Source organism: Glycine soja, chromosome 14, assembly GCF_004193775.1.
Source record: "Glycine soja cultivar W05 chromosome 14, ASM419377v2, whole genome shotgun sequence".
NCBI classification, from domain to species: domain Eukaryota; kingdom Viridiplantae; phylum Streptophyta; class Magnoliopsida; order Fabales; family Fabaceae; genus Glycine; species Glycine soja.
In genome coordinates, this window is record NC_041015.1 from 35030590 (window position 1) to 35041785 (window position 11196).

Here is an 11196-nt window from a genome sequence, read left to right on the forward strand (position 1 = left end):
GAGCTCCGTAAACTCGACTCGTAGACTCGTAAGAGTCTACTTCGTACAAAAAAATACCTATGGATAATAAGTAAATATATTCAAAATGCACCATTTTGCAAACAAATGACAATAAGCTCATAGTTCATACTATTAGTCTATTACAAAACATAAATTCTCAAAATTAAAGCATTTAAATAATTAAAAAAACCACAAATGTCTTCAAAGAAACATGTCCAATCCTCTAATAGGATCATCTCCATGAATATCATCACTTTCATCACCATCTCCATCATCATCAAGGTCTTCCTCAGATTGTGCATCATCATTAGGTTCCACCAAAATTAAATTATCTAGATCAAAAGCGTCTACAACTAGATCATTTAAACTTCCTCCAACATCTCCCACTAATTCAACATTGCCACCATCACCTTCACCTTGAGGTTGCTCATCCTCATCATTATATCCCTCTTTAGTTATCCATTCATCGTCAGACTCAATCTCATCAAATGGAAGAGCAATACTTTTTCTATTTTGTTTACTTTTTAACTTCAAGTTATACATCACATAAACCAAGTCATTCATTTTTTGTTGTTATAAGCAATTTCTTCTCTTTGTATGAACCTATAATTAAAAATCAAATTTTAATTACTATCTAAACCAAATAAGTAAAATTATCAAACAAATAAAATAAAGTCATAAGGTTGAATTGAATTACCATTTCAAATGAGTTCCAATTACGCTCACACCCAGAAGAGCTGCAAGTCAAGCTCAAAACACGAATAGTAAATCTCCTCAACTTTGGAGTTCCATCATCAAACATTTCCCACCATTCTCCAGGTTGCATGACTTTTCTACTGTCCTTTGCCTCTTCCATAGAGAAAAGCCCTCTAGCAAAATGAAACTCAACAAGTGGCAAATTAATTTTTTTCCTTTCTGCAACATCCTTGACCAATCTTCTCATACACATGTGCAACCCTTCTTTCACTTAAGGGTCATCATCTCTGAAAGTAGGTTCATAATGCAGACGAAGATTAAGATAATGTGCAGCTGCATGCAAAGGCCTATGAAGCTAATGATTGCACCTCTCATCAATAATTTTCCAAACAAGCTTATAGCTACATAGTACATAGATATCAAATATGCTATATTAGAAATAGTTAAAACTTAAAATAATACACAAGTAAAATTTAAATGTGAGAAAGTTTAGAAATTTTACCTTTTCTTGATGTTATTAAAGTTGCATTTTATCTTTTCTTTTGCATTTTCCATCTCCTCATATATGAAACCCATGGCGGGTTTTACATCTGAATCCACCAATCGAAGGACCATCGTAAGAGGGGCAACAACTTTGAGGCACATGGTTATGTTTTTCCAAAATTGACTATCCAAAGCCACATTCTGTACTTTTCTCCCCTCTTGTGAAGTTCCAAACTTGCTTGTTTTCCACTCTTCAGAGCTAAACATGCTCAATAATGATGCTTTCAATTCATGAAGGCAAGCTAAAGTTAAATAAGTTATGGCAAATCTAGTCATACCAGGCCTAATCAAGTCTCTTCCATTTGTGAACTTCTTCATGATGCTAATCAACATTGTTCTACCATAAATATAGGTGGTGATCCTTCTTCCCTTCTTTATAGTAGTCTGATGAACCTTCAAATGTTTCTCAAAATCTTCAAATATCAAATCAATGCAATGAGCATCACATGGGATCCAATACAAATGCTCTCGTTTCTGCATCAACAATTCTCTAGCTGCTTTGTAATTTACAGCATTATTGGTTATCACCTGGACTACATTCTTCTCTCCAACAAAATTCACTACATTATCCATCATCTTCAACACTTTGTCAGTCATTTTTGAGATGTCTGAGGTATCCAATGAATAAAGAAATACAGTCCCTTTTGGGCTGTTCACCAAAAAATTACAAATTGAACGTCTTTTTTTATCTATCCACCCATCAGACATAATTGAGCAACCAGTTTTCTTCCACTCATCCCTAAATTCTTGAAGCATTACATCAGTTTTCTCCACTGCTCTTTTCAAAAGCTTCGCTCTGATATCATGATAAGATGGTGGTTTATAGCCAACCCCATATCTCGCAACCATGTCACAAAATTTTGCAAAAGCTGGATTTTTAATAACATTAAATAGAATGGCACTTGTGTACCAAAATTCAGCATATTTATCATCATCAACTTTATCTTTGTCACCTTTTTTATATAATTGATTTAAAGTTGCTTGAACTCCCTCACCACTAGCTTGAACAAATTTTGCTTTTCCTCTTCCTTTCAAAGCAAGCATCCCTTTCCCTTTTATTCCACTTTCACTCGTATTTGACTTCACTCCCTCAGTATTTATACCTTCTTCATGAATACTGTTCAATTTTCTTCTCTTCTCTTATGCATTAGCAACTCTACAACAACTTTCATCATAAGCATCTTAACTTCTTCAAGCTTTGAAGCACAAGGTTCAAAATCCCATTTAGTCCCAGCAAGATGATGCTTGAATCTGAAAATTCCCCCATTGTTGATCTTTGAGTAGTAGTTTCACTTCACTTTTTACCATTCCCTAAAACAACTATCCCATGTTTCCACCCAATATCAGTCCTATTTCCTGGAGCATTTTTGCTTTTGCTTGTTTTGCACTTGTGAATGTGCCTGTATTGGCATTTGATGAATTTGATCCATTCCTACTTCCAGACATACTGAAATGGAACACAAAATACCTTCATCAAAAGAAAATAAATACCCACAACAGCCAAAGATGAAAAAAAAAAGGTAGACAGAAACCAACAAAGAGTGTCACAAGATTCTCTCCATTCACTTGTGTTTTAATCTCAATTTATTCAAAATATAATTTATTTAATTATATTGAAACTAGTATTCAAGTTGAACAACGAAGAGCCTATAATATATGAAACATAGGTCCTAGCATGATTGTACACAATCAAGCTAACTAGAAGCACAAACAGGAGTCAGTGAGTCACGGATGCTTGCCTAAGCTTCAAGAAAATAAAGGTTCTAAAGTGAGTTATCTAAACTTTGGTCAACATCAAACTACTTGGGAGAGTAATGGTAAATAGTTTCTCTTTGCTAAAATTGATATACAAGAGTGATTAAAAGTTAAAATTTTACTTCAACCAACATAATGAAATCAAGAATCCAGATCATTCATCATCTCAATATATACTAGTTGGGTGATCTCTGACCAGACCAAAATTACCATGTCCTGTAGTTTGTGCTGTTTCAAATTTCTTGCCCACGAGTACAAAGAAAAATTTCTTACCCAAGCTTTAGGCAAAGCCACTAAAGCAAATGCATCACAACAACAAAAAGAAGAGTTAGAGCACTAAGCTAACCAATTGGCAGATAATAGTAAGTAGTAACACCATCAAAATTTCTGAAATTCTCACCTTGTCTCGTGGCTTCTCTCACAAGTTCGTCGTGGACCTCGTAGGTTGTGGTACTCGCGACTTCCAAGCTTCTCTCGAGCTCATCGTTGACACAAGCAACAAGTTGCCAAGCTTCTCTTGAGCTCGTCATGTTCGTGAGTGGGACTCGCGACTTCCAATAGAACCAGGCAACTTCTAAACCTTTTTCGCTCATGTGGCCAAGATAGAGATGACACAAAGAATTATTAGATGAGCCATTGGACACATGACTTTCAATTTGTAAAACAACAGAGACAGACCCTGTCATATTGGACTTCTAAAGGATGTAGAAATTTCCTTACTTGGTTCCCTACATTACCACAAACTTTCCTTTCCCTTTGATATGCATAACTCCATCTTCAACTCACCAAGAAAAACTTGTCAAATCCATGACATCCATAGATACAAGATTTTTCTTAAGCTCTAGAACATGATGAACTTCAGTAAAGGTTCTAATAGGACCATCATGCATTTCGATTTGTATACACTACAAGAAAATGACTCATTATTGATAGATTTTTACCCATGGATTAAAATTCATCGGTAAATTAGTGTTTCCGATTGGAAATGACTAACAAACTTCCCTCCGTCGATAATTTCCAATTTTTGATGGATTTTAGCGATGGATTTAAGTACATGTGTAATTTAGTTAATTACCGATGGATTAATTTTGTAGGTATTTATCGACACTTTTTACTTATGGATTGTGTTCATATGTATTTACCGACGGATTTTACCTACAGGTTTCTTTCATAGGTATTTGTTGATGGATTTTTCCTACATATTTGATTCGTAGTTATTTACAGATGGATTGTACCAATGGATTTTTTTCATTGGTAATAAAATCCATAGGTAATTGTGAAGATGAAAAAAAGATAAATAGAACAATCTAATTCAGTGATGCCAGCACATATCAAAGGTCACTTGGTCATGATTAAAGTTGTTAAATATTATCACTCATATTATCACATCATGAAAATCAAAACATTTGTACATGGCACAAAATCGATCACTAATTAATTAATTAAAACATTTCTAATTAATTATTTGAAGTTGAGGAAGCCAATATTGCTTGGAATATCACTTTCTCAGCTAAGGTTGTTTCTCCATTGATTCAAAACATGTCATTGGCTCTATCCAAGATGCAATTACATATAGTCTTTAGCAATTATGAAACTATTGTTAGCAATATTCATCAGGGACCTCCAATCAATAGACCTTGGCAAGCAAAGTTACTCCATTATCATGTGTACGTGAAGGAAATCCCAAGTGACAGATTCTTTGGCCAAGACCTAAGCTAAATATTAATAATATGATGCTCAACTTTTGATTGGATCTTGTTCTCCAGTATCTCCCATCTTCTTTCAACTATGAAGTGGGTTTGCAAATGGGAATAATAGTTTCATAAAGGTATCTTCTAGCCACTCTCATGATTCAAAGGAGATTAACCAGTTGAGACAAAAGCGTCATCAAATGAGTGCTCAATTGCATAAGTATATGAATTATTATTTGATTCTTAACAGGGAAAATTTAATAATATAATTAAAATAATGAATATTTATCGAGAGATTAATCCGTTGGTATTAAACTCGTCAAAAATACCAACGGATAAGTCCATAAGTAAATTTCTGATAGATTTTTCGTAGAAAACTTGTACAATCAATATTGATGGATATATTCATAGGTAAATCAAATGGAACGTAGCAATGAATTGATACCGATGGATTTAGTAGTAGATGATTTCCAACGTATTTAGCCATTGGTATTTTTTTATGAAGGTTACCAACAAAAATATTTATCAAAAATTACTGACAAAAGTTACCTGTTATAGTTTTAATTGAAAATTACTGACAGAAGTTACCTATGGATAATTCTGTTGGTAATTACATACAGACGTTACCTACACAAAATTCTGTGAAAATTACCAATGAACCAAAAAACCCATTGGAAACAGTTAGCCACGATGCTTTTACCAACAAATTTTCATTTGTCGAAAATCCATCAGTGAAACTCCATTACCGACGGATTTCGACTGTAAAAAATAAGCACTTTTCTTGTAGTAACAGAACATATATCGATAAACTTACAAAGAGTATTGTTACCCATGGGCATTACCACCAGACTTCTTCTATGTCACAAACCAACATGTTTGTGAACACATATGATAAGAACAACCTGAGTTTAGTACCCATTATTTAGGATCTTTTTGTTGTTGTTCACCAACAACTAGAACAAAATTGTTTTCCAATGAGGAGTCATTCTAAACCAGAGTAGCAACAATCTCAATTCCAATGACCCAGTTCTTTATAATAATTGCATATGTTCCTAGGATCAATTTTGTTCTTCTTGCCACCTTTGTCTTTCTTCTTATTCTGCCCTTTAACAGAATTAGTCACTAATAATTTGGACGCAAAAGCTTAATCACCATTCCTAGATGCTTTTAGTCGAAGCTCTCTAGAATAGAGACTGGACTTGACTTCTTCCAGTGTAATGGAGTCCTTGCCTACACTAAAAGAACTCATAAAATTCTCATAAGAGGTAGGGAGAGAGGTTAACAGAATCATTACAAGACCTTCATCTTCCATCTTGACATCAATGTCATGTAGCTCCATTGGAACACAGTTTAGCTCATCAGATGTTTCTTCAGTGGTGTACTTTCCCTCATTCAAAGGTCAAACAAACATTATTTCAGAAGTAACTTGTTACAGATTGATTTTTTTTCATGAAGAGTTTCTCCAATTTGAGCCAAAGCCCAACAATAGTCAGTTCTTCAAAAACTTCATCAAGAACCTCATCAGATAAAGATAAAAAAAATTAGCAAATGCATTTTTTCCTCTTGTAACTCAAGCATTAACTTACAAATCTTCGACGATTAACTAGAGAGAGGTGCCCAGAGGCCTTATTCTTTCAACAAGGCCCGCATCTTGATGTGCCAAAGGTTGAAGCTATTCTTCCTTGTGAATTTCTCAATCTTGATTGTGTTGATCATCTTCTTCATAGAATCTTCAAGACGTAACATGAACAAATAACAAACAGAATGGTTGATCATTGATGACTTGATCTACCATGAAATAGATGTGGAACTAGTCTTGAATCGAAGCTCTTGATACCAATTTGTTGAGAAAGATGCAAGAAATCCTATTTAGATAAGGAAGTTCAGATGATAGAAGGAGAAGAGATATATCACGTAAAATTGTTAAGTTTATTGTAAATAACAATTTACAATGAAAGGGTTCAAAACACTCTCAAGCTCACTGAAATTAGAATACAAAGCTCCTTATAAAGGAGAAAACAACTAATTGTTTAAATGAAAATGATTACAACAGAAAAAAATTACAACACAACCTATATCAATGAACCACCAAACTGGATACTCCCTTCTATGTGAGTGGATGCTCCACTAGATTACAGAATATTAGACGACCAAAACAGAAGACAAGAGACTAGACGACCAACGTTGTCATCCACCTTATTTCTATCTTCTATCGTTCAACTATCAATAAAAATAAACAAGGCAAAGAAAAATTGGGAGAATTTTTTTTAATATTCATGGATTATTTTGCTACGATGACAACATGGCAAATCCTTAACATTCTTTTATCTTATCCATGGTTACTAAAAGTGTTGCTAGTTTATTGTGGCTAAACGCCACTTTTTTGTAGTGCTAAAGCAAATTGAAAAATCTCGTATATGTTTGTAAGGACAATCAACAATCCTAAAAGTAGTCAAACTGGTTGTTGATATTTCTGAAAGGGCTATATGTGGAGGGTTTTGTCCAACAAGAAGTTGAATAAAATCACATTGTGTGAAGTGTTAGAGTGTGAACCACCGAGGTATAAAAAATCTAGGATGTTACAAATAGTATCTGAGCAAGTCTCTCCCCCAATACAGTGTGGCTCGAGGACAAGCCAAGCAAAAATTGGTGGGCATGTAACACCTTGAGCGAATCACATCAGAATAAGAAGGATTTAGATGTTGTCCAAGTATGGAACTATGTAGTTAAAGATGACTTAAATGAATTAATTAGTACTATATATACCAACAAGATCCATCTACTTTTCGGTAGTCTATCACTTAAGAACATTATAGTTAAGTGTGCTTGATTTGGAACAATTATGGAATGGGTGACCTTTTGTGATATTTCACAGGAAGAGTGTGAGTAAGGCCAAAGCATGTTGAAAAGTTTGGTGTTGATTTTTGGGGACAGTCAATGATGCTAAAAGTAGCCAAATTGGTTGTTGACATTTCAAAAATAGCTACCTATGAAGAGCTCTGACAGCAAGAAGTAGAGTGATGTGTTACTGTGTGAAGTATCGTAAAGTGTGAGCTGCAAGATATCGACAATTAGGGATATTACAACTAAGGGCAACTATCTTGAATTAGACTCAAGAAAAACCTAAATCAAACAAGTTTGACCCAAAAGCAGACCCTAAACACCCACCGAGCACTACTACAAAATCACAATCTACATCGGTTATTTTACACATATTACGTCGGTTACGCGACGTCGTTGTAGCCCATGTCGTAAAAAACTAATGCGTCTACGACGTCGGTTAAGCACGACCATCTTAGAAAATGTACTGTGCATTCTAAGATGGTTATCTGTCCACGTAGGAGGACCATTAGTACATTCTAAGGCGGTTATCCGTACAACCGTCTTAGAATGTAATTTTTTTTAAAAAAAATTATTTTTTTTAAATCTCATTTGTTTTTTTAGGCCAATTTTGTATACAAAGACTGACATGATAACTAATTTACAAAGACTAACATGATAACTAATTTACAAAGACTGACATGATACAAAATTTGATAATTAATTAATAGAATAGAATTATCTAATTAATTAATTACATGCAATTGCAAATACCTTGCTAGAATAGAAAAAAAACACCATTGATACCAATAAGTTGTTGGAGCACAAGTAGTCCAATACCTACCTGCATGTCACATGCACTCATTTACCAGAAGTCACAGCCATTCAGATCTGTTTGGTTTAGCTTATCCCAAAGAACTTTTAAGAGGGAAAAATGAAATAAATTCTCTATTAGTTAAAATTAAAGCAGAAACTAATTTGTAAAAACTCTCATCTTTTAAATTAGTTCTATAAGAGAGTTTTTGTTAATAAATGACGAGAAGAATACCAAAAGAGAATAATGTGTATATACCATTAAAGGAAACCAATATCTTCTCCTTGTAGAATAATTATGTAAGGAATGAGAAATAAACGGGTGTTAATAAAAAGCAATCAGGAAGCCAAGATTACCACACAAGAAAACAAAAGGAAACAATGTAATTAACATCTCATTAATTAATTAGAAAGTAATTAAGAAACTTGTATGACAACAACATTAATTCATGGCAACAAATTAATTACACATGTCAATACTTACTTTCGCTATAGAAATGGCTAGCCATCCGAATATATTTGGAACTGCTGCGAGTATTAGTGACTGCAACACAACATCCCAAAATAATATATTTAAAAATTAAAATTCCAACTTTTTATATTAATGAAATTTTCCTAGTTTAAAGGTGACTATATTTCCTTTTGCTTAACCTTTTTGTGAACCTATATTTTGATCAGAGTTAAGAATTGATCTTTCTAGATATGTACTAAAAATCATTTAAAAAGTTAAACACTATATATATAAAAAGTTAAAAATTCCTAGTCACAGTTTTAAAAAAATTATTTGTTAATCATAACATATCATATTAATTAATAGATCTTGCCTTACCATATATCACCCCATAAGTTCCACTACAACAAAACAAAGCAACAACTGAAAAAGACATAGGATGCTAGCAATTACAAATTAGTAAACCTAGGTTGAATCAGAATACCCCACAATTGAAAATCAACTGGCCGGCGGTTGCGGGATTCAGAGCCCACTTGTCCGGGTGTCATGCACCTCTTGTCAGCCAGGCCCAAAACAAACATAATTTTTAGAGCTATATTTTTAGTTAACCTTTTTTAATTTTAGTGCTATATAAATCTTTTAGCGTGGAACCGTTAAATTCTAGCTTTTTTTCAATGCAATTTCGGCAAGAAAGAATGAGTCCCATATATATTATATAAAGTTCATCATAAAATATGACTTGAATTATATAATCATAGCAATCAATCAAATTTAATTTATTTTTTTTGTAATTTAAATATGAGGATTTAATTTTATAACAAATTTTATATGTTTATTTTTTTAATTTAATATTTTATTAAAAATTATTTTATTCCTAATCTTTCTCATTCAATTCTTAATTTCATAATTCTGAATTCCTTGGTGAGTACTACAGGCCACTATAGCATAAAGCATTGGTAATATGTCTTATGCAGAATGAAGATCAAGTGTTTCAACAATGTAACCAGAGGTGGTATCATAAGTGCTAGCCACAAGGTTGATAATAATAATAATAATAATAATAATAATAATAATAATAATAATAATAATGCAGAATGAAGATCAATTATGCAGTAAACTTTATTGAGGGCAAAATCCACCCTCCGTAATATGCCCCTAGATATAGTATAGTATTCCAAGTTTAGTTTGACGGTAGAATATGCCCCTAGATTTGGCGGATACGTTAAGTGTGAAGCATGGTTATCAAACTCTCGAGTTAACTCGCTAACTCTTACGAGTTTCCGAGTCCACTTGTCCTCTACGAGTTGACTCTTGAGTAAATTCTTTTTTTAGTAGACTCTAGGTAAACTCTATAAACTCTAAGTAAACTCGGTAGACTCTTGAGTTTACCACCGAGTCAACGAGTTAGCAAGTTAAAAAAATTAGACAAAAATGTAAGTAATTTTTTATTGTTTTCTGTCTGTTTAGCATTCAACATACCTTTTAATATGTTATTCTCAAATACAAAATTCTCACCTTTAATAATATCAAACTCTTGTTCTCTAATAAAATCACCCTCGATGAGAATAATCTACCACTACTATAACCTCTACAAGTTATTGTTTAATGGTGATGTATTATTACTAGACTTGGTTATTTAAATATTCTGAACTTTATGATTTACTGTTTTGCTTTATTATATTGTTGAAATTTTAATTAGTATGTTATTTATAGATATTTTGTTATTATTTTTATATGAAGTAGACTCTTACGAGTCTACGAGTTGAGTCTACGAATCGAGTCTATAAAACTCTCACGAGTCTGCGTAAACTCTCGAATTTGATAACTTTGGTGTGAAGTGTGAAGCAAAACTAGAAAGCAACAAGTTTAGTTTCTCTTCTTCTCCGTGGAGGCATGCAAGGAGGCATGCATTTGTGTTTGAGTCATCTCCACCAATAACAACAAGGCCGTCCAAGTCCAGCTTCTGCACTGTTTCTTCAGCTTGTTTAAACTGTACATGTAAAATAAATTACTCCCCATACTTGAAGAAGATGTGTAACAGTACTAGAGTTCATATGATCAATCTTTATAGCAAATCTGCAGAGAAATAGGCCAACCTACTCTGGAGTTTCAATCTCATGATTATTATTTGTAGGAAAAAATTGAAACAACAGCTAGATACTTCAATTAAAAACATTTACATGCATCAATATAAGGCAAGTCATATGCATCAACTTTACAACATCAGATTGAGAAGTCAAGAAATACAAACAGCATGACAGTGAAAGGAAAATATTTATTCCACACAACCATATTCGAATAAACAAAGGAATATGTGAAGCTCCAAATATACCAGTAATAAATTATCATAAGAACAATGAAAAAAATAAATTGGGTCAAAACTACACTTATAGAAAAATAAACCTGATTTCTGTAAGGATAAATATA

General features: G+C 33.1%; 1 protein-coding gene across 1 annotated transcript; it reads right to left on the reverse strand.

Annotated features, from left to right (window-relative positions):
* Positions 1-201: 201 nt before the first annotated feature.
* Positions 202-2088, reverse strand: LOC114384019. The gene is made up of 3 exons (XM_028343699.1): positions 1269-2088; positions 698-915; positions 202-528 (listed from the first exon to the last, which is right to left on the reverse strand). Exons 1-3 carry the CDS (start codon positions 2086-2088, stop codon positions 202-204), a joined length of 1365 nt encoding a protein of 454 aa, XP_028199500.1.
* Between the last annotated feature and the right edge of the window lie 9108 nt (positions 2089-11196).